General features: G+C 43.0%; 2 protein-coding genes across 3 annotated transcripts in view; both read right to left on the bottom strand.

Annotated features, from left to right (window-relative positions):
- Window positions 1-8470: 8470 nt before the first annotated feature.
- On the bottom strand, window positions 8471-17209 carry TMT1A (thiol methyltransferase 1A). Of its 2 annotated transcripts, XM_078075974.1 has the most exons (3): window positions 17184-17209; window positions 16238-16709; window positions 8471-10269 (listed from the first exon to the last, which is right to left on the bottom strand). In XM_078075974.1, the coding sequence occupies exons 2-3, from the start codon at window positions 16679-16681 to the stop codon at window positions 10033-10035; spliced, it is 681 nt and encodes a 226-aa protein (XP_077932100.1). In that variant the 5' UTR covers window positions 16682-16709; window positions 17184-17209; the 3' UTR covers window positions 8471-10032. The 2 variants fall into 2 exon arrangements, with proteins under 2 accessions (XP_077932100.1, XP_035954815.1); XM_036098922.2 differs by lacking the exon at window positions 17184-17209 and having other exon boundaries at window positions 16238-16738.
- Window positions 16973-24104, bottom strand: part of TMPRSS12 (transmembrane serine protease 12) — a 39396-nt gene continuing 32264 nt past the window's right edge. The window contains exon 7 of the mRNA XM_078074172.1: window positions 16973-17103. Coding sequence (XP_077930298.1) covers window positions 17032-17103 — 72 coding nt within the window. The 3' untranslated portion in view covers window positions 16973-17031. The remainder of the gene's footprint in view (window positions 17104-24104) is intronic.

The raw sequence follows: 24104 nt of genomic DNA, 5'->3' as shown, positions 1-24104 counted from the left end.
TGGAGAACAGTTTCAGATAGGGCTGGAAACCCAATGATAATGGATTGAGGAGTAAGTGGAAAGTAGGGGAAAAAAAAACAACTGGATTTGATATTTTTAAGATTTGACAGTGAAGGGAGGAAAAGAGCATAGTAATTTTAGGGGAAAGCAAAGCTAAGTTTTTTGTTTTGGGTTTTGTTGTTTTTGTTTTTGCTTTTTGGTGTTTTGTTTTTACTGGAGGAAGGTGTGTGGATTTTAGGATATTTGAACACAAGGGAAGAGTGAAGATGCAAAAGGAGTATGACTTGTTAGAAAAAAGACCTGAAAGAGATGAATCAAAAGGCTAGGGCTGGCCTTGCAGCTCTGGTCAGGAGAGGGCATCTGCGAGGTTCTTAAATTTCCAGACCCACTCAATGGCTCTCTTTTTGTTTTTCCTTCTGTGAAGTGAGTAGTGAAGTCATCTGCTGAGAGAAGTGTGGAAATGAGGGTAGCTGAGGGTAAATGACGAGATTTCTGAGCAGCCCTAAAAAGTCTAACTCAGGCTTCGTACTGTCTCCTGACAACAGCCACAGAGGCGGCAAATGGCTGGGATCGTTTGTGCGTTTCCCGGAGATTGAGTGCTGCGGACACAAAGCTGAGTTAAGACCAGTGCCCTGTCCCCAAGAAGCTTCGAGTCAGGCTGGGGAGACAGATGAGTAGCACCACATGGCAGCACATTGTGAAGGTTTGAGGAGGAGGCCTGGGCTTGGCTTGAAGGGCCTGAAAATCAAACTGGAGAAAAAAGGAAGTTCTTTTTGGAGAAAGTGACCTACGGGATGTTATAGAGAACTAGTACATTTGAGATGAAGAGAGGAGACGGTAGGGGTATTCAAGGCACCGGGCAGACAGCCCAGACAGCGCAGTGTGTAGAGCCGGGGATGGGAGTGCCTTGAGGAGGACGGAGCTACACGGCCAGTGCGGCCAGATCACAAGAGCCTTGCATTTTAGGCTAAGGATTTTGAGGTTTCATCTGAAAACTGTGAGAAGCCACCAAAGGATTTGAGGCAGGAAGTGATTTTTAAATTTCGGTTCCAGGGCGCAGCCCAGAGGACAGATCGGAGGGGTCAGGCTGAGGTCAGTTAATCCAAGTAAGGAGGCCTTGCAGCTCTGGTCAGGAGCAGCCGTGTTGGAAGAAAGGAAGGGACAGTGTCTGACTGGCTGTGGGAGGCGAGGAAGAGAGAAAGCCAGGATGATGTCTTGGTTTCCAGCTTGAGTGAGAGGACAAAAATAGTTTTGCCATTTACTAAGATTAAAAAAAAAAAAAAAAAAAAGCAGCAGCAGCAGATTAGGGGTAAAGGAGACCCCGCAGTCAGAAATTGGCAGGTTTGTATGGCAATAGGAAAAGGAGGCGTGAGTAGGAACGTGAGGATGGACTGATTTTTGCCTGCTGGCTTTTGTCCAGTCTGGTTAGAAAAGGGATGCCATGCTGGCTGGCAGCCAGAGACAGCCCAAGGCAGGGTGGCAGCATTAGAGGTCTCTAAGCTGAAGAATAGATTTACTGGGGGAGGTAAAAGGCTAAAAGCTATTTCAAGAATAGGATTTCAGAGTTTTAATTTTCATATGTGGCAATTTGGAAATGATGACCGTATACTCAGGCACCTGGCATGTCTGTTTTCCTCTAGAAATGGTAGGTTTATTTGTAGGAGCATTTTTCCAGGGAGAGGATGTAGACCTTTCATCAGATTCTCAAGAAGTTTCCTAGGACCCTATAAAAATTAAGAATTGACACCAGGTGGCACCATTTTCCCCTAATCCTCACACTTTCAGACATATCTGTCATCCAGGTATGGATGTGCCCTGGCTGTGTGAGCAAAAGGCAAATGTTTCTTCATAAAATTTTACTCGGGGTCCCAGAAGGCCTCCTTCCCAGAATATGAAGGGAAGAAAATAAAAGCACAAGAGCAAAAATGCGGGCTGACAGGTTAATGATTTATTAGTTGTGTCCACTTTCTCCAATGTTTTCTTCCATTTTCAACATTTGGGCAGATGAGGTTGCATGGATTGGTAAGCAATTTGATATATGGCAACATTTATATTTATAAATAAATATTACATATTTTAATATTGCAGCTTTTGCTTTAAAAAAAAAAAAAAGGTTTTTAGATTTCTTTGTTCCTAAACTTTGATGGACAATAAATTGAAAAGAAACTCTTCCTCTGGGATCAGAGTAAATGATCTGTTCCCATAACCTGAGAGGTGAGATAGAACTTGAACTGAGCGCTGCCGCTTTCATGGTCCTAATACTGCCTGCTTAGCCTGACGGATAAAGTGTGAGCCAAGATTAAAGGGATTTGGGGAATGATGTCTGTATCTTTAGCACTCTGTATAGAAGTTCTTTGCAGCATCTCATGTAGGTGCCAAACTTTTTATTGTCAGATGCAGAAATTAGAGCTTTGCCAAGTTATTTTTTGAAAAAATTTTTAAAGATTTTATTTATTTGACAGACGCACGTGCGCAAGCAGGCAGAGGGAGAGGGAGAGGGAGAAGCAGGTTGCAGAGAGCCCGATGCGGGGCTCAATCCCAGGACCCTGAGATCACGACCTGAGCCGAAGGCAGACGCCCAACCAACTGAGCCACCCAGGAGCCCCCAATGCCAAGTTTTTTTTAATGGGAGATTTCTTTAAAAGTGTACCAAGTCTTCAGAGGGGCTTCTGGGTGGCACAGTTGGTTAGGTGTCCAACTCTTGGTTTTGGCTCAGGGCATGACCTCAGGGTCATGGGATCAAGCCCTGAGTGAGCCCTGAGTCAGGCCCTGCACTCAGCAGGAAGTTTGCTTAAGATTTTCTCTCTCCCTCTGCCCACCCCCCCCCCCCCGCCTCCCGCTTGTACTCGCAAATGTGCTCGAGTTCGCTCGCTCGCTCTCTCAAATAAATAAATAAATAAATAAAATCGTAAAAAGTGTACTGAGTCTCCAGAAAACATTATGGTATCTAATAATCCAGTTGGTTGGAGTTCCAGGACCACATTTATGGAAGTAAAATATCTTTTCCTATATAGAAAGATAAACTCCATTCTGTTCTTGTCAGAAATGTTTACGGAGGCCGGGCCCTGACCCAAGTAAGGGACCATGTGAAGAAACCCCAGCACACGTGACCAGCAATTTGATAGTTTACAAAGCACCTTTTGCATTTATGTCCTTCATCTTCACAAGAATCCTAGGAGATGTAGGTGGTGGTATCTTCTTATACTAAGTGGACAAAATATTAGTAAGATGCAGTGATGAGATTTGGATTCAAATGTTCTGACCCCAAACCCCATGCTTTTCCCATCGGCCTACAAAGCTAGGAGAAGTGGTGAGATATGTCTATGGACAGATACTCCTAAATGCAGAGCTGAGAAACCTCAAGTCAGCTTCTTGCTGAGGAGCTTCCTTTATAATTTTGAGTTGCAGGAATGCAAAAGTGTTCTGGAAATTATGGGCATGAAGATGGGTGGTAAAGGTCTGGAGACCCATTTGAAGCATTTTCTAGCATGAGAGATTGTGACTTGGATCAGACATTTGTGCCTTCCAAGGAAACCGCTTCTTTGTGCCCCAGGAAAGTTATTTGCTGAGCTTCTGTTTTTCCATCATAGGTTAGTGGGGCGAATTGGGTGAAGGAAGGCAAAGAAGGTTGAGTCCATTGCAAAAGGCATGTTTTTTGACTACCGTATCCAGATGTAGTATCTTCCTCTCACCTTAGAGCTACTTTTCTGCCATATCCCTGAATCATGCAATTCCTAGCAAGTTCAGAGGTAAATGGTTTGTCATTCCAGCTGTCCACACTCAGTCTATGTGTGTGGTCATCCAGGGCTTAGTTCTCAGACTAAGATGGCAGCTGTGGAAATGCAGTAGAAGGGACCATCTGAGAGGTGTGTAGAAGAGGCAGGACTTGATGAGGAATTAATCGGTAAATACTTTTGGAGCACTTGCTATCTAGTAAGCACTGTGTCTGGCATGTAGAAGAAAGGAAGAAGAGATTGGTGGTGTGAAATCACACCTGTGGGTATTAGTGAATGTGAAGAGATTGCTCTAGGAGGAAGCTTCTTGAAACAGCCAGCAAATGCTTTGTAGAAGGGCATCTCTTTATCTGGTCCTTGGGAAATAATTATAGGTGTTGAAGAAATTGGAAAGTGTTGCTTATTTAGGGAAGGACCCAGTGAATTTTGTTTTTGACATGTTCAATTCTCAATATCAGAGGAATGGCAAAAGTGTGAGGTTTAAGAATCTTTTTCAAATAGGTGATGGCTCACAACCTAGGAGTATAAGCAAGGCTCAAGGGATTGAACACAGACTGAATGAGTCTTGGGGGACCATTCACCACAGGCTCTTGGGTTCGAGAAGACCTCAAGAAGCACTGTAACATTGTGGGGAGGCCTAGGCTTTGGCATCAGGTAAGCTATGTAGGCATACTGGTGTGACCACTCACCATGTGGCTTTGGGCAAGTGATAGAACATCACTGGTCTGCTTTCTCCTTTGTCAGTTGTAGGTAATTTACCTGCCTTGTAGAGTTATGAGTACTATATGAAATAATTGTTTAGGGGCGCTGGGTGGCTCAGTAGGTTAAGCATCTGCCTTCTGCTCGGGTCATGATCTCAGGGTCCTGGAATCGAGCCCCACATCAGGTTCCCTGCTCAGCAGGAAGTCTGCTTCTCCCTCTCCCTCTGCCTCCTCCCCCCTGCTCGTGCTCTCTCTTTCACTTACTCATGCTCTCTCTCGCTCTGCTCTCCCTCAAAAAAATAAAATCTTTAAAAAATAGTAATTGTGTAAAAAGTTGGTGCCTGGCATAAAGAAGGCACGTAATAAATAGACATTTCTATTGTTAGCTATTAGAGTCATGGAATAGAAGGGTCATTCCAAGGAAGAGGTTGACATCAGTGTCAGACACATTTTAAAGATTGAGAAGGAGGGGCGCTTGGGTCGCTCAGTTGTTAAGCATCTGCCTTCGGCTCAGGTCATGATCCCAGGATCCTGGGATCGAGCCCCACATCGGGCTCCCTGCTCAGCGTGCCTGCTTCTCCCTCTCACTCTGCCTGCTGCTCCCCCTGCTGTGCTTTCTCTCTGACAAATAAATAAATAAAATCTTAAAAAAAAAAAGTGGGTAAGATGGACATTGAACTTGGACACACCCAATATTCAACATCCTAAATCCTTTGTTCTTGTGAAGCTGATATTGTTGCTTTATATGTGATAAAATAACAGATAGGAGGCACCTGGGTGGCTCAGTCAGTTAAGCGGCTGCCTTCAGCTCAGGTCATGATCCCAGGGTCCTGGAATCGAGCCCCGCATCGGGCTCCCTGCTCCGCGGGAAGCCTGCTTCTCCCTCTCCCACTCCCCCTGCTTGTGTTCCCTCTCTCGCTGTCTCTCTCTCTGTCAAATAAATAAAATCTTAAAAAAAAAAAAAAGATTGAGAAGGACACAGCCTGAATTAAAGCTGTTGGACATGAGAGATTTTTACTTTTAGAATGGTAAATTCTGAATGACAATTTTCCTTGTTTCTATGTAATTCTTTACAGGTTCCCAAATACTTTCCTTTAGGAATAAAATAATACCTTTCTTGGTCGGTAAATTACTATGTTTTTTTTTGTTTTATTTTTGTTAACTGGAAATTGGGAACATTGGCCACTCTATGTTCATTTCCTGTGCCCTCAATTAACATGACCTCTGTTCTTGAATCTGGTGGTTCCATGGGTCAGGGAATTCTGATTATTCTTTAATGTATCCCGAATGCTTTTGGTTTTAGGTATTGAAATCATTAAAGTGATGCTTACTGAACAGGTTTCTTTTTTCCTTTTGTTGACATTAGGCGGCTGCGATTCATTCCACTCTCAATTGCCTTAATAGATTAACAAGAATTGAATTTCAGTTGTGTTAAGTTCTGGGTTTTCTAAAGCAATACCAAAGGGAAAGTCTCTGTTAAGGGTCAAGAGTAAAAAAGAACTATTACACAATGTTTGCTTCACTTGCTATTCAAGTCTGAAGTATGTAGGAATTGAGAAGAAACAATTACAGTATTAGAAAACTTAGGAACAGAATGTTTTATAATAGAAACATAAGCAATTTCAATGGTGTTTTGTTTTGTAGCCATTAAAATTAAGTACCTCGCTCATGGATCCAGGGGCTTAACAAGATAAGGAAGAAGCTGATGTAAATAGTAGTCATCCCCAATCCTCCCCTCGGGCTCTGGGGCCTGGCCCTACCTGCCTTCAGTTCCTGGAACAGATTGTGTTTCCTCCTTTTATTTGTCTATGGTACAAGCTGTTCTCCTATGCCCAAATACTAATATCCTCTGGAATTCAGGTTGGATGTCACTTCCTCAAGGAAGCCTGTGATCCTCCTCCCCGACTGGGTCAGATCCCAGCTGTGGGCTCCATGATAGCAAGGAACAAGTCTAGCTGATTCAGGGCTCTAAGCTGAGCACCGCACAGAGTACTCAGTAACTATTTCTTGAATGAAGTTCAACTTTTATTAAGTACCAAGCACTTCACTTCATTAATTCCTCACAATAACCCTTTAGGTGGATATTATCCTCATTGACAGATGAGGAAGGTGACACTAGAGAAATAACTTGCCCAAGGTCACATAGTACACAAATGACACAGCCAGGACTTGACTTAGGTCACTTTGATGCCAAAGCCAGTGTCATTTTTTCTTTTATTATACAATTATCCTACTGAGAAGCCTGCGTGGTACTATGTGATCTATCACAGGAAAGCAAGCAGAGGGTGTGTCTGATCAAAATGCAGCGATGTGCTTCTAAGGAGCATTTGTGGTGTGCCTTCTCAGCATCCATTCCTGCTTTCCCCAGTCACAGGCCCCGTTTTCTTTTCTTTAAAGATTTTATTTATTTGAGAGAGAGAATGAGAGAGAGAGAGAGCACAAGAGGGGGGAGCGGGAGAGGGAGAAGCAGACTGGAGGGGGACTCGATCCCGGGAAGCCAGGATCATGACCAGAGCCGAAGGCAGTCACTTAACCAACTGAGCCACCCAGGCGTCCACAGGCCCCATTTTCATTTGGAGGATATACAACCCTCCTTGGCTCAGTGCATGTGGTCTGGGTGTGCTCAGCCCCAGGAATAAGGCACTGTGACCTGTACTTGAGCCAGACAGCATAATTCATCTGATCTAAACATGGTAATTAGTTCAGGCATGGGCTTGTGACTTAGTACTGCCAGTATGAGCCAACTGAGACTCAATCCAGAACTTTGGTTGGAGTTTTTGCAAAAATAGACTTGATCTCTTCAACTGGTCTTGACCTCTGAAAGCATGAAGATTGGCACTACTTCCACAGACTTCTTACCTGCTAGGGCGGACAGAAGGGCAGATGTGACATCTGAGAATATCAGCTGAGCCCTGCTCACGCTGTGCCTGAGGCCTTCTCTCCCTGTCTTTTCACTAACTTGAGTCATTAAAGTCCTTTTTCTACTGAAGCCTTTTTTTTGGTTGAGAGTTGTGCCACTTGGAATCAAAGAAATCCTAACCAGCACGCTGGACATGTTTTGCCTGTTTGTTTCCGTTTTGCGTGGGCTTAGGTCACTTCCACGGGCTGTTGGAATGACCGTAACTGTGTGTCTTCTGGCCTGTGGAGGAAAGCAGTGAGGAGGTAACACGGCAGCGATGCTGTCGAAACCGGGTTTGTAGTTTTGGGAATCGGGGCTTCTAAGACCTGCTCAGTAACTTGTGGAGTGTAAGAAACTCCATTTATTTATTTCTCCGTGTCTTAGTTTTGTGCAGAATGTGAGGATAATATTTGCCACGCCACTTAGACAAGAAGGAATTGATAAGAATGTGTCTAGTACTTTGTACTTTGGCATTATTTATCTTCCAGCGTGCTGGTAACATTTCAGCGTGTCAGCCCGTGTTTTTTCGTATTTCTCAGTCACTAGACTAACCTAACCAATAGTGAGGTGGGTGGTGAAGGAGGGTCCTACTTTGGGGAGACTGTAGAGGGAGGAGATTCCTGTTGTAGAGCTCAGGAGGCCTTAGCTGAGCATTCCAAGCTCACCATAACAATAACTATCTTCATGTTCAAGAGAGTTAGAATAGTAAGCGTCCTTTCTTTCTACTCTGTGGATTTTACAAAGTGGGGGTCTTTGGACTTGAACTTTTCTTTTTTTTTTTTTTTTGTCAGAGAGAGAGAGAGAGAGAGTGTGCACGAGAGAGAGCAAGCACAAGCAGAGGGTGTGGCAGGCAGGGGGAGAAGCAGGCTCCCGCTGAGCACGGAGCCCGATGCGGGACTCGATCCCAGGACCCTGGGATCAGGACCTGAGCCGAAGGCAGACGCTCAACTGACTGAGCCACCCAGGCGCCCCTGGACTTGAACTTTTCAAGGCTCACTCTGATCCTTCCAAAATCGCTTTCTCTAAAATCCATTAGCTGTGTTTATAGTTACCTGGAAGTAGAAGGAAAAATCTGTATATGCAAATAGCTTAATTTTCCCTTCCCAGAGACATTAAAAAAATGAAGCCAAGCCAGCAAAGATATAAACCCTTTATTTCCATTCCTAAAGTCTATGTGAATTTGATTGATTTCATATTTAAAATAGTCCCTTTGTAAAGTCATTATACTTTACAGAGAATATACTAAATTTATTAACATACACACAAACTATTGCCAAAAATGCTATTCTTTTTTTTTTTTAAGATTTTATTTATTTATTAGAGAGAGAGAGAGAGAGAGAATGAGCGGGGTGGAAGGACAGAGGGAGAGGGAGAAGCAGATTCCCCACTGAGCAGGGAACCCCACGTGGGGCTCGATCCCAGGACCCTGGGATCACCACCTGAGCTGAAGGCAGACGCTTAACCAACTGAGCCATCCAGGCGCCCCTGAAAATGCTATTCTTAATCCCTCTGACTGACCAACCTAACACTTGTTTTCAAAGCACTTATGATTTTCAGAGGTTTCCGTGGTGACAAGGAACAAAGAAATCATCTTGGGACAGGAGTGGAAATTTGGTCAGAATAATCACCCAAATACGTGTCTACTTCTTTACAGACTCCCAGACTGCCTAGGTTTTAGGGGCTCTTAGAAAGCGTACCTAATTTTATCCAAGGTTTTCCTAATTACAGTGGGCCTTTTCCTTACCTACAGTTTAAGACATGCAGCAAAGTATCTGCTACGTAATAAGGAAAATGTATTCAAGAAACTTAAGTGCCTCAGCTGTTTTTCTGGCTATACGTCAAGTACACTCTTCATGTTAAGAGTTGAAGACTGGAATGCAGGAACGCAGACGTCGGTGGAACATGGGAGTAAAAACAACAACGCTGGGCAGAGCTAGCTGTGGCTTCCTAGTCCATTAATTTTGAAAACCAGCCCCGTTACTAGGAACAACAGATAGATTCAGATTTCTCTTTCAAAAAGACCTGGGCTATTTAGATTTGGATTTTCAACTAGTTGGTATTTCTTGGCTCAGTTTGTGAAGTATTAAGATCTTGTCACGTTCCCTTTTCAAGTCCTCTTTTGAGTGATTTCACTGCCTCTTACCACCAAGCTCTCAAAGGGGGTGAAAGGAAAATCTGCCAGGTAACAATATAAATTGGAAGGATTTTGAAGTTATCGCATAAACTGAAGTTTGGGGATAACGGTAAACTTCAATTATGAAAGCCCAGCATTTCCTTTTTTTTTTTTCTTTAAAGAATTTTTATTTATTTATTTGACAGAGAGAGTGTAAGCAGGTGGAGTAGCAGATAAAGGGAGAGGGAGAAGCAGGCTCCCCGCTGAGCAAGGAGCCTGATGTGGGGCTTGATCCCAGGACCCTGGGATCATGATCTGAGCTGAAGGCAGTCACTTAACCAACTGAGCCCCCCAGGTGCCCCCCAGCATTTCCTTTTAAGGGAGAACCCTGTTTCGCTTTGGTTTGGTTTTGATCCTCTGGGAGACAACAGAAAATGGCTAAAGAAGTTGTAACATAAATTCTTAGGGATGAAATGCAACTTTACTTTAAAAAAAAAAAATGTTTCCTTTCTTCTAATTAGTATTTTAAGCGTAAAAGTGTAGCCTGAAGCCATGAGCCGTTCAGCTCTCTACTCCCCACTGGGGCTACTTCACAGCGTAGCCACAGATGTGGGGGCATATCAGCTTCCAGGACAGCGGCGCCTGGAAGTGCTGCAGCTTGAGCTCGGAGAAGGCTGCCTGCTCCAGCGCCTTCCAGCTCTCTCTGGTCAGGTGGCACCTGTCAAACAGCAGGTACCAGGAAGGATGCAGGATTTGCTGCCAGAAGTAATTCCAAGTTGAGCTCTCCGCTGCTACATGCTCCAGGAAGTAGAAAGCCCCTCCCTGAGAAAGAAAAAAAAAAAAAAAAAAAATACCAGGATTTTAGTTTTGGAAGAACAGGTGTAGAAGATGATTGAAGCTTCGATTTCAGTGGCCCTAAAGGCTAACTTCATGAGAAGGCATGGATAAATCAGCACTTACTAATACGTCGTTTTGGCCAATAGTCTCACCTTCTATCAAATTTTATCCACAGCTGCCAATCTAATGCACTTAGCACATATTTTCTGATCATAAAAGTAGTATGTCATGATAGTTAAAACTTGCAGCAGTTCCTGAATGCAAGGTACTATCCTTAATGCCTATCATCTATCAACTTGCTTAATCCTTATGATAAACTTATTTGGTAAGTATTATTCCTATTTTTACAGATGAGGAGAATGAGTCACACAGAAAATGAGCAACTTGCCCAAGGTCACACAGCCTATTAAATGTCAGATTAGGTTTGGTTTGACCCTGGACGGTCTAGCTCCAGAGGCTGGTAATACTGCCTCGCCCATATGTTGACCTTAGGAAATGTAGAAAAGTTTAAACAGAAAAACAAGCACTATTCTATCATCTCAAGATAACTACTGTTAAGATTTTGTGTGTACATCATATGAATATGTATCTTTTCCCTAAAACTAGGACTAGAATGTACCTTCTGTTTTATAATCTGCTTTATTTTATGTATTCGAATATTATTCTAAAACGTTTAAAAGCTCCTTACATAATATTTCACACCACTGAAGGTGTCATCTCTTAATCATTCTCATTGAAGTTATTTCCAATTTTTCATTATTATAAATACTATTACAGTGAATATCCTTATCCATACATCTTTGTGCCCATCTCTAATTATTTCCAAATAAATAACTTGCTAAAAAGTGGAACTGCTGAGGGGCGCCTGGGTGGCTCAGTTGTTAAGCGTCTGCCTTCGGCTCAGGTCATGATCCCAGGGTCCTGGGATCGAGCCCCGCGTCGGGCTCCCTGCTTGGCGGGAAGCCTGCTTCTCCCTCTCCCACTCCCCTGCTTGTGTTCCCTCTCTCGCTGTGTCTCCTCTGTCAAATAAATAAATAAAATCTAAAAAAAAAAAAAAAAGTGGAACTACTGAGTCAAAAGCCTGTGCCTTCTTAAAGATTTTATTTATTTCTTATTTTTTAAAGATTTTTATTTGAGAGAGAGCACGAGAGGGGGGAGGGTCAGAGGGAGAAGCAGACTCCCCACTGAGCAGGGAGCCCAACAAGACGGGCAGGCCTGGATCCCAGGACCCTGGGATCATGACCTGAGCCAAAGGCAGATGCTTAACCGACTGAGCACCCAGGCGCCCAAGTCTGTGCCTTCTTAAAGCTGTTGGTACAGGTTGTCCAATTGCCCTTTGGAAGAGTCACTGCAAGTTTACATTCATACCAGCAATGGTGTGAGTGCCCATTTCCAAAAGACTCTCATCAATCCTTTTTCCTCTGTATCCTGCCAATCTGATGGGTGAAATGGTATTTCATTTTCAATAATATGCATATCTTTAATTTCTTAATATATATAACATTTTTTGCTAAGCCTTATTAGTGATTTGGACTTCTTCTGCTTTGTCTGTTGATGTCCTTTATCAGTTTTCTAATCGGGTGTTGGGTTTTTCTTACTGCTTAGTGAGAGCATTTAGTATACTACAAATGTTTCCCCCCAGTTTGTTGTTTACCTTTTTTTTTTTTTAAGATTTTATTTTTAAGGAATCTCTATATCCAACATGGGGCTTGAACTCACAACCTTGAGATCAAAGGTCACATGCTCAGGATGCCTGGGTGGCTCAGTCTGTTAAGTGTCTGCCTTCGGCTCAGGTCATGATCCCGGGGTTCTGGGATCGAGCCCCATGTTGGGCTCCCTGCTCAGCTGGGAGTCTGCTTCTCCCTTGCCCCTCCTCTGCTAGTGCTTGCTCTCTCTCTCTCTCAAATAAGTAGATAAAATCTTAAAAAAAAAAAAAGAAAAAAAGTCACATGCTCTACTGACTGAGCCAGGCAGGCACCCAAGTTGTTTGCCTTTTTTTTTTTTTTTTAAAGATTTTATTTATTTATTTGACAGACACAGCGAGAGAGGGAACACAAGCAGGGGGAGTGGGAGAGGGAGAAGCAGACTCCCACCTGAGCAGGGAGCCCGATGTGGGGCTCAATCCTAGGACCCTGGGATCATGATCTGAACTGAAGGCAGATGCTTAACGACTGAGCCACCCAGGTGCCCCGTTGTTTGCCTTTTAATTACAATTTTTTTTAACTTCTTCTTTTTAAAAACTTTTTTTTTTTTTTTTAACCTCATCTGAACATTGTTCTTGGGCTCTGCTTTGCAAACCTGTGGGAGAGTCTGAATCCACACCCAGCACTGCCTGAGACTAAACAATCATGTCTTACACTTTTGTACCATTGTCACAAGGATGTAAATGCTATGATGAATTAAAATACTGAAGCATCTAAAAGCATTACTGAAGTCATGGTACCACTGTGTCGTTAGGGATTTTATTCAGTGGATGTGATGTGTTAATCACTCTCCTGTAGGAATTAGCAACTGCTGCTTTCATCTAGGGCAGTCCTATAAATGTGGGTGAAGTGTAGACACAGTAGAGGTTATACATTATCAGAAGGACTTTGGAAGTCTTCTCCCCTTCTACCTCTGTGGGGAGTAGAGGAAAGGGACCTCCAAATCCCCTCCAAAGCCCATGGTGATGGTCACACTCTTCTTAGCCTCCTCTGGCTACTCTAGTCTTGCCTATCCCAGCCAGAGAGCTGAGAGGTGGCAGCTTCCCCAGTTCTATGGCTAGGTATAAGGCCTGTGTTTGGGAATGGAAAACCTGGAATTTCCTGAGTGGGTTAAAAAAAAAATTTCCATAGATGAGAACAGGAGGAGGCCCAGGCCTGGGGAGGCCGATGTTGCCCTTGGGGTAACACAGGTTAAGCTAGAGAAGCCTGTCACCCGTTTAGGTGACTGTTGAATACAGAGATGGAGATGTAGGTTTAGGGTTAGAGAAAGATCTGGGCTAGATATTTACATTTGGAAAATATCCGTGTATGCATGGTAGTTGAAAACTTTGGTGGGGGCGGGGGGGGGGGTGTCCATGAGATTGTCTTGGGGCTGTATTTAAGTGAAATGAGAGCCAAAAAAGAAACTCCAGTGTTTAGAGATGGGCAGAGGAAGAACAGCCAGCAAAAGTGGTAGAAATGTTGTAGTCAGAGAGATAAAAAGGCCCTAATGACAAGCTCTGTGATGCAGCAGTAAGAACATTTGCATTAGGGATGCCTGGGTGGCTCAGAAGGTTAAGCGTCTGCCTTCAGCTCAGGTCATGATCCCCAGGTTCTGGGATCAAGTCCCCGCTGAGCAGGGAGCCTGCTTTTCCTTCTGCCTCTGCCTCTCTCTCTCTCTGTCTCTAATGAATAAATAAATAAAATCTTTTTTTTAATAAAGATTTTATTTATTTATTTGACACAGAGAGAGACACGGCGAGAGAGGGAACACAAGCAGGGGGAGTGGGAGAGGGAGAAGCAGGCTTCCCGCGGAGCAGGGAGCCCGATGTGGGGCTCGATCCCAGGACCCTGGGACCATGACCTGAGCCGAAGGCAGATGCTTAACGACTGAGCCACCCAGGCACCCCTAAATAAATAAAATCTTAAAAAAAAAAAATATTTGCATTAAAGAAAGTCAGACCTACTATCTATGTAACTTTGGGTAAGTTTCTTAACCTCTGTTTCCTTAACACACCATGAAGACAGTATCTGCTATAAAGGACTATTGTGAGGGTTAAATGACACTGTAATAAAGCTCCTGGTTATATTTAGCAGAGAGTGGGTGCTTCACAGGAGCTAAGGAAGACTACCAAGAATGCGATCTCATTAAGAGTGCTAGAAAATGCAGGTAATCATTAACTTGCTTTGTAGGGGTAACGCTGTAAGCAAAACACTTACTAGCCTTGCCCATTTACTGCCCAGTCTTAGGACACAAGAACCCAGCATTTGGAAATAAGAATCAGAACATTTCAGGACACCTGGGTGGCTCAGTTGGTTAAGCATCTGACTCTTGATTTCAGCTCAGGTCATGATCTCAAGTTCGTGGGATCCAGCCGCATGTCCATCTCCATGCTCAGCATGGAGTCCGCTTGAGATTCTCTCTCTCCCTCTACCCCTCCCCCGTGTGCTTGCTCCCAAAAATAGGTGGATAAATCTTAAAAAAAAAAAGTTTCTTTGGATGCCTGGGTGGCTCAGTCATTGAGCGTCTGCCTTCAGCTCAGGTCATGATCCCAGGGTCCTAGGATTGAGCCCCAAATCAGGCTCCTTGCTGAGTGAGGAGCCTGCTTCTCCCTCTCCCTCTGCTGTTCCCTCTGCTTGTGCTGTCTCTCTGACAAATAAATAAAAATGTTTTAAAAAGTTTCTTGTCTATCATTCCCATTAACATATACACATATGTATATGTATGTGTGTGTGTGTATGTATGTAAGCCTTTGCACAGTGGGCTTATACTCTACATAATAGTCTATGCTTTGATTGCTTTTTTTCATTTAACATTATCTCTTGGGGATTTTTTCATATTAACATAGATAACTCTTCCTTGTTCTTTTTAACAGATGCACAGAATTCTTTTATACTATGTGACAGACAATTTACTTGAACAGCCTATTTTTTTTTTTTTAAGATTTTATTTATTTGTCAGAGAGAGAGAGCGTGCAAGCACAAGCAGGGGGAGCTGCAGGCAGAGGGAGAAGCAGGCTCCTTGCTGAGCAGGGAGCCTGATGTAGGACTCGATCCCAGGACCCTGGGATCATGACCTGAGCCGAAGGCAGAGGCTTAACGGACTGAGCCACCCAGGCATCCTGAACAGCCTCCTATTGATGGACATTTAGGATAATTCCAATTTATGCTATTACAAATACTCCAATGAAAGTCTTTGCATATAGACAAGTTTTTGCATATTTGTGCAGTATAGCTATAGGATAAATTACTACTGGATAAAAGACTATGTGCACTTTAAGTTTTGAATATTATCAAATTACCCTCCAAAGAGGGCACTTCCTCCAATGTTATGGGGGTTTCCTGCCTCCCAAACAAATCCCAATACCATACTGACCTTAAAAGCCTCTGACAGTATAATAGGTAAAAATGGTATCTTGCTTTAGTTTCTTTGTGTGTAAGGTTGAGCATTTTCATCATATAATTGCCTTTTTTTTTAAGAGGGGGGAGGGAGGAAGTGGGGGAGGGGCAGAGAGAGAGGGAGGGAGAGAATCCCAAGCAGGCTCCATACGCAGCTCCAGCCCGAGGCAGGGCTTGATCCCACTACCCTGAGATTAGGACCCCAACAGAAATCAAGAGTCCCACCCTTAACCCACTGAGCCACCCAGGTGCCCCTGTAATTGGTTATCTTTATTTATATTTTACTGTTCTTGCTCTTTGCCTATTTTTCTCTTGTGTTTTTCTTATTTTTAAAAAATCCTATTGATCTCTTTTGATTTGTAATGTCTCTTAAAATGAAAGAAATTAATCTTTTTGTCTATCATCCCTGGCAAATACTACTATGTTTTGGTACTTTGTTTATAGTACTTTTTTTATTCTCTGTGGAAGTTTTTAAATTTTATGTATTCAGAATCAGTCTTTCCCTTTATAGCTTTTTTTTTTTTTTTTTAAGATTTTATTTATTTGACAGAGACCCAGCGAGAGAGGGAACACAAGCAGGGGGAGTGGGAGAGGGAGAAGCAAGCTTCCCACCGAACAGGGAGCCTGATGTGGGGCTCGATCCCAGGACCCTGGGATCATGACCTGAGCCGAAGGCAGACACTTAACGACTGAGCCACCCAGGCGCCCAATTATAGCTTCTTTCTGACTCTAAGATTTTTAAAAATTCAACAGTGCCTTCTCTAGTAGTTTTACTTTTTATGTTTGAATGTTTGAGACACCTGAAATTGACAGAACTGCCCTTGGTGACAGTGGTTACCACTAACTCGCCCTCCTCACAACCCCTCACTCACCGGCCTCAGCACTCTGCGCACCTCCTGGAGGATGCGCTCCTGGCTCTCCACGGAGCACAGCACCAGGGTGCAGACCACCACGTCCATGGAGCCATCGGCCACCTGAGGCATGTTCTCCCCGGCAGCCACCACGAAGCGCTCGAACTGCAGGTGTCGGTTTTCCGCCATGCTCTTGATCAAGAACTTGTCAAAGTTGGGGTTGGGGTCACTGCAAGTCACGCTGCATCCGGGTGGGTAGAACTTGAAGTTGGCCCCGGTGCCGCAGCCTATCTCCAGCAGGGAGAGTTTCCCGGAGGGGCCCACGAAGTCCTGCAGGTTGCTGAAGAGCTCCCGCTTCTTGCTTGCCATCTGCTGGTTGTACATCACGGAGCACCTCAGCATGAAGTAGGGGAACCATTTTTTGCATATCTGGTTCCACAAGCCTAGAAAGTTCAGCAGGAACATGGGAAATGCCAGGATGCAGACGAACAGCCTGAGGATAGAGACGGTAAGCGCCATCATTCAGAAGAGAAAGATAGACCAGTTAGCCCTGGACTCCTTTATTCCAGGAGGTGGAGTTCTGGCCACACTCCAGAGCCAATCAGCTGCAGAGGAGAGAACTGGCTGGGAGAGAAATGCAGCTGAAGTCAAATCATGGGCCATTTTGCCTCATTTATAGGCGTTTGGCAAAAGATTCGGCTTAGTTTTCACGAAGCAAAGGGAGAAGGTTCCCGGCTTCCCTTAGAAGGAAAGTTGATTACAGTCCCTTATTCCACAGCAGTTCCAGCTTCTCCTTCTCTGGGTTTGTTTGGGAACTACTGTGAGTTTCCAGCTGGAGTTTTATATGCACGGCGCACTTCCACCCTCTCCAGATCCTCCATAGATTTCTGCAAAGAAAACAGTCTGTGGTCGGAGCCTGCTAAAACCGTACCACAAGCCTGCTGCCAAGTGTCCCCTTCCTGCTTACCCTTTGGTCCCTCTCCTTCCCCGACGCCGTTTTTTAAAAGAGGAAGTGACTAGACACGCTTGCCTGGCCACAGTCAGTAAGAATTTAACCCTTTCACATTCTGGGCTGAGGCTCTCGGACTTCCCTAACTCAACCGGGTTATTTTTGAGTCACCGTTTTGGCCAGCCTGTTTTTTAAAGGGCAAGTTTCAACTTCAAATTGTGTGGGACTGCTACATTACTCAGCTAATTCAGATAAAAATCGTCCCCAGAATATTCATCTTTGGGAACATAAAAACCTAAAGTACACAAAAAATAGTTTCAAGCATTCATCTGTTTTTAACAAAAAAGCCTTGGCTTTAGGGTGGGTCAGGGAACACAGAAATTTTAAAAAATAATAGTAACATTCGCTTTTTTCTTTTTCTTTTTAAGGGATTTTATTTATTTATTTAGAGAGCACGAGCAGGGGGAGGGGCAGAGGGAGAGAAAATCTCAAGCAGACTCCCTGGAGTGGGGAGCCCTGGGCTGGGCTGGATCCCACAACCCTGAGGTCATGACCTGAGCTGAAATCAAGTCAGACCCTCAGCCACTAAGCCCCCCAGGTGGCCCTGGTAACATTTTCTTTTTTAAACTGGGTCATGGATACGGGAGTGTTCTGTTGTTTCATTATTGTTATATCCTATACATATGTTATAAATATTATATCTCTTCCATTTTTAACAGCTTTTTTGAGGGGGAATTGACCTACAATAAACTGCATATTTAAAGTGTACAGTCTGGGGGTGCCTGGGTGGCTCAGATGGTTGGGCGTCTGTCTTCGGCTGGGGTCACGATCCCAGGGTCTTGGGATCGAGCCCTACTTCAGGGTCCCTGCTTCGCGAGGAGCCTGCTTCTCTCTCTCCCTCTATTGTTTCCCCTGCTTGTGCTCTCTCACTCTGTCAAATAAATAAAAAAAATCTTAAAAAAAAATAAAGTATACAGTCTGATAAATTTTGACATATGTACGTACCTATGATGCCATCATTTCAGTCAAGGTAATGAACATATCCATCACTCCCAAAAGTTTCCCCTTGCCACTTTGTAATCCTTTCCTCCTGCCCTCCCCAACCCAAGGCAAGTACTGATCTGTTTTCTGTCACTAGAGATTGATACGCATTTCCTAGAATTTTAAGTAAATGGAATCAGGCATTATGTGCTATTTTTGTCTGACTTCTTTCACTCAGCATAATTATTTTGAAGGTCAGCAACATTGTTGCATGAATCCATTGATTTTATTGTTAAGTAGCATTCCATTGTATGGATGGATAACAGTTTATCCATTCACCTGTTGTTGGACATTTGGGTGGTTTCTTTGTTTTTTGGCTGTTACAGATTGAGCTAATGTGAACATCAGTGTACAGGTCTTTGTGTGGACATGGGCTTTCATTTCTCTTGGATAAATTCTTATGAATAGAATGTATGGGTTACATGGTAGGCAAATATTTAACTTTTTAAGAAACTGCCAAACTGTTTTCTAAAGCAGGTATACCATTTTATATTCCCACTGTAAGTGTAGGAGAGATTTAGCTGCTTCACATCCTCACCAATACTTGGTATGGTTGTCTTTGTAAATTTTAGCCATTTTAAAAGGTATGTAGTGGTCTCTCATTGTACTTTTAATTTGCATTTCCCTGATGATTAATGATGTTGAGCATCTTTTAATGGGCTTATTTGCCATTTGTGTGTATTATTTGGTAAGGTGTCTGTTCAAATATTTTGACCATTTTTAAATTGGGTTGTTTTCTTATTGAAGATTCTTTGTATATTCTCAGTATAAGTCATTTATCAAATGTTTGGTTTTTTTCCTAGTCTGTGGCTTGTCTTTTTATTCTCTTAGCAGTGTCCCCATCTTGTCCCCTCTCCTCTGCTCTCCTTGCCTCTGGCAACCACCAATCCGTTCATCTATGAATTTGTTGTTTTTTTCTTTTTTGTGGGTTGGTTTTTTTTTCTTTCTTTCTCTCTCTTTTTTTTTTTTTTTTTGGTTACACATGTAAGTGAAAACGTACGGTATTTGTCTTTCTCTGACTTATTTCACCTAGAATAATGCCACTAAGAGGTGCCTGGGTGGCTCGGTTAGTTGAGCATCCGTCTGACTCTTGGTTTCAGCTCAGGTCATGATGTTGGGGTCATGGGATCAAACCACCCGAGTCGGGCTCTGCTCTCAGCGGGGCATCTGCTGGGATTCTCTCTCTCATCTCCATCTGCCCCTCTCCCACTCTCTCTCTCTTTCTCTGTAAAATAAATAAATAAGTCTTTAAAAATCAACCAATCGATCTAAAAAAAAAAAAAATGCCATCAAGGTCCATCCATGTTGTCATTTTCTTAGCTGTGCCTTTTATTTTGATAAAGTCCAATTTGTACATTTTCTTCTTATGGCCCATGATTTTTTTCCCCTAAAAACCCTTGCCTCTTCTATGGTTGTAAAGAGTTTCTCTTATATTTTCTCTCTACATGTTTTATAGTTTTAGATTTTATATTTAGGTTAGGTCTATGATTCAATTAAAGATTTTTTTTTCTTTTTTAAATATGGTATATGAGGTAAGGGACAAAGTTAATTCTTTTCTAGTTTTATTGAGATATAATTGACAGAAAGCACTTTATAAGCGTAGGGTATATAGCATAAATGTTAATATTTTTTCCGTATGAATATGTAGTTACTACAGCGTAATTTGTCAAAAGGACTATTCTTTCCTCAATTAAATTATCTTGGCAACTTTGTTGAAAATCAATTGCTCATATACGTGTGGGTCTATTTCTGGGAATTCTATTCTGCTTTATTTTCTGTATATCCATCCATATGCCAGGACCATACTGTTTTGATTACTGTGGCTTTATAGAAAATCTTGAAATCAGGTAGTTTAAGTTCTCTTATTTTGTTCTTTCTCAAAATTGTTTTGACTATTCTAGGTAGTTTGCATTTTAAAATAAAATTTAGAAATTTTAAAATTATATGAATATATATATTGTATATTTTTAATTGCAAATTTAATTTCTTTAGTAAATATAGGAATATTAAGATTTTCTAGGTCTTCTTGTGTCTGTTTTGGTAATCTGTCTTTCAGAAGTTTGCCACCTAACAAGTCTAAGTTGTTGAATATATTGGTATAGAGTTGTTCACAATATTCTCTTCTAATCCTTTTAATATCTGTAGGATCTATAGAAATGCTTTCTTTTCCATACTGATACTGATATTTTGTGTCTTTTTTTGTCAATTTAGCTAGAGGTTTTTGTTTTTTCAAATTTTTACTTAAATTCTAGTTAGTTAACATACAGTGTAATATTGGTTTCAGGAGTAGAATTTAGTGATTCATCACTTACATATGACACCTGGTGCTCATCATAACAAGTGCCCTCCTTAATCCCCATCACCCATTTAGCACATCCCCTGCACACCTCCCTTCCAGCAACCCTTGGTTTGTTCCCTATAGTTAAGAGTCTTTTATGGTTTGCCTCTGTCTTTTTTTTCCTTCCCCTATATTCATCTGTTTTGTTTCCTAAATTCCACATATGAGTGAAATCATATGGTATTTGTCTTTCTCTGACTGACTTATTTTGTTTAGTATAATACACTCTAGCTCCATCCACGTTGTAGCAAATGGAAAGATTTCATTCTTTTTGACTGCTGAATATTCCATTGTATATATAGACCCATCTTCTTTATCCATTCATCAGTCGGTGGACATTTGGGCTCTTTCTATAATTTGGCTATTATTGATGGGGCTTCTATAAACATAATGGTTCATATGCCCCTTCGAATCACTATGTTTGTATCCTTTGGGTAAATACCTAGTAGTGTAATTGTTGGGTTGTAGGGTAGTTCTATTTTTAACTTTTTGAGGAACCTCCATATGATTTTCCAGAGTGGCTGCACCAGTTTGCATTCCCACCAACATTGGAGAGGGTTCCCCTTTCTCTACATCCTCACCAACATCTGTTGTTTCCTGTGTTGTTAATTTGAGTCATTCTGGCAGGTGTGAGGTGGTATCTCATTGTGGTTTTGATTTGTATTTCCCTGATGATGAGTGATGTTGAGATCTTTTCATGTGTCTGTTGGCCATCTGGATGTCTTCTTTGGAAAAATGTCTATTCATATCTTCTGTCTGTTTCTCAACTGGATTAATTGTGTTTTTTGGGGTGTTGAGTATGATAAGTTCTTTATAGATTTTGAATACTAGCCCTTTATCAGATATGTCATTTGCAAATATCTTCTCCCATTCCATAGGATGCCTTTTAGTTTTGTTGATTGTTTTCTTTGCTGTGCAGAAGCTTTTTATCTTGATGAAGTCCCAGTAGTTCATTTTTGCTTTAGTTTCCCTTGCCTCTGGAGACTTAGCTAGTAAGAAGTTGTTATAGCCGAGGTCAAAGAGGTTGCTGCCTGCATTCTCCTCTAGGATTTTGATGGTTTCCAGTCTCACATTGAGGTCTTTCATCCATTTTGAATTTATTTTTGTGTATGGTGTAAGAAAGTGGTCCAGTTTCATTCTTCCCCATATTGCTGTCCAATTTTCCCAACACTATTTGTTGAAGAGACTGTCTTATTTACATTGGATATTCTTTCCTGCTTTGTAGAAAAGCTTTTTGCTTTGTTTTGTTTTTTGAATGGGAAGGAGAGAGTGGGGGAGGGGGTGGTGGAGAGAGGCAGAGGGAGAGGGAGAGCGAGTCTTAAGCAGGTTCCAAGCCTGGTGTGGGGCTCAGTCTCATGACCCTGAGATCATTACCTGAACCGAAATCCAGAGTCAGACACTTAACCCAGTGAGCCACCCAGGTGCCCTGGTTTGTTTGTTCGTTTGTTTGTTTTTAATTGAAGGACAGTTGACAAACATAATACAATATTATATTACTTTCAGGTGTACAGTGTAGTCATTCAATATTTATATGCATTACAAAATGCTCACCACCATAAAAGTTGTTACCTTCTGTCACCATTCAAAGTTATTACAATAATGGAGATGCCTGGCTGGCTCAGTTGGTAGAGCATGTGACTCTTGATCTCAGAGTCGTGAGTTCAAGCCCCACGTTGAGTGTAGAGATTACTTTAAAGAAAAAGTAATGTAAAACTTGGACTAACTTGAGGGTCGGGGAAAGATGGCGGAGGAGTAGGGGACCCTATTTCAACTGGTCCCCGGAATTGAGCTGGATATCTACCAGACCACTCTGAGCACCCACGAAACCAGCCTGAGATGTAAGAAGATCTGGATCTCTACAAACAGAATATCGCAGGCGGTTGGTTTTGAGGTACGAAGCGGAGAGCTGTGATTCTGCGGGCAGATATCGGAGGATAAACAGCAGCGGGAGGGTGCCTGGATGTGGGGATCCTACACCGCCGGTGAGTGACAGCCTCGCGCGCTGCGGACGGGGCGCAGACTCACAGACCGGTAGCGGCAGGGAAAGGACTTTAGGGCAGCCCCCGGGGTGGAAACCCGGAGCGTGGGGTCGCCCCTGCGAACTGCAGCCCCGGGACGGAAACCTTGAGCGATGGTCGCGCGCACGCGAACGGGGAGCGGTTGGCGGTTTTAGAAGCACAAAGGGCAGAGACGTGCCCCGACCTGGAGGCAGGACTGGGAGCGCTGCGGAGGGGCGCATAACCCAGGACGCTGCAGTTTATAGCAGCACAGACAGAAGCGGAGACAGTGTGGCCTAGAGAGTTCACTGAACAACAGACTGCGATCTCTCTGCTCTGAGGCAGAGGGTTGGAAACGGTCTCTTCTGCTCTGACTCACGGAAGAGACGCGGAAAGCCGCCAGGGAAAGCCGCCAGAGAACAAAAGCCCCAAAGACGGATTCCCACTGAGCCCATCCCCCGCCACAGGGGGGCAGGGCAGAAGACAGGCTGGGAAAACAAGAGGCCAGCAACCCTAAGGTCCCAAGAAAACAGGTGCATCTTGCTTGGGTTCTGGTCAATAATTTGGACTCTATACATTCCCTCAAACACCCATCAATAGAATGACTAGGAGGAGGAGCCCCCAAAATAGAAAAGACTCAGAGATTATGGCTTATGCTGCAGATTTACAAATGGATGCAGATATAACCAAGATGTCGGAGATGGAATTCAGGCTAGCAATTGTGAAGACAATGGCTAGAATGGAGAAATCAATTAATGGCAACATAGAGTCTCTAAGGGCAGAAATAAAAGGTGAATTGGCAGAACTTAAAAATGCTATCAATGAGATCCAATCCAATCTAGATAATCTAACAGCTAGGGTAACTGAGGCAGAAGAGAGAATAAGCGACCTGGAAGACAATATAATAGATAAAAAGGGAAAAGAGGAGGCCAGGGAAAAACAACTCAGAATCCATGAAAATAGAATCCGAGAAATAAGTGACATCATGAAGCGTTCCAATGTCAGAATAATTGGAATCCTGGAGGGAGTTGAGAGAGAGAGAGGACTAGAAGATGTATTTGAGCAAATCATAGCTGAGAACTTCCCTAATCTGGGGAATGAAACAAACATTCGAGTCCTAGAGGCAGAGAGGACCCCTCCTAAGATCAAGGAAAACAGGCCAACACCCCGGCATGTAATAGTAAAACTTGCAAATCTTAGCACCAAGGAAACCATCTTAAGGGCAGTTAGGGGGAAGAGATTCCTTACGTACAGAGGGAGGAACATCAGAATAACGTCAGACCTATCCACAGAGACCTGGCAAGCCAGAAAGGCCTGGCAAGACATATTCAGGGTACTAAATGAGAAGAACATGCAGCCAAGAATACTTTCTCCAGCAAGGCTTTCATTTAGAATGGATGGAGAGATGCAGAGTTTCCACAACCGGCAGAAACTGAAAGAATATGTGACCACTAAGCCGGCCCTGCAAGAAATATTAAGGGGGGTTCTATAAAAGGAGAAAGACCCCAAGAGTGATCTACAACAGAAATTTACAGGGACAATCTATAAAAACAACACCTTCAC

This window comes from Halichoerus grypus, chromosome 6 (assembly GCF_964656455.1).
Source record: "Halichoerus grypus chromosome 6, mHalGry1.hap1.1, whole genome shotgun sequence".
Lineage (NCBI taxonomy): Eukaryota > Metazoa > Chordata > Mammalia > Carnivora > Phocidae > Halichoerus > Halichoerus grypus.
The sequence above is the reverse complement of the archived record's forward strand: the minus strand, read 5'-3'. Positions and strand labels throughout refer to the sequence as shown.

Excerpts from the sequence above, each read along its gene's own strand:
- TMT1A (XM_036098922.2), bottom strand. The coding sequence starts at position 16,738 with ATGATGGCGCTTACCGTCTCTATCCTCAGGCTGTTCGTCTGCATCCTG. Across the intron at positions 10,270-16,237 it reads TGCGCAGAGTGCTGAGGCCG|GGAGGGGCTTTCTACTTCCT; the intron begins GTGAGTGAGGGG and ends TTTCTTTCTCAG.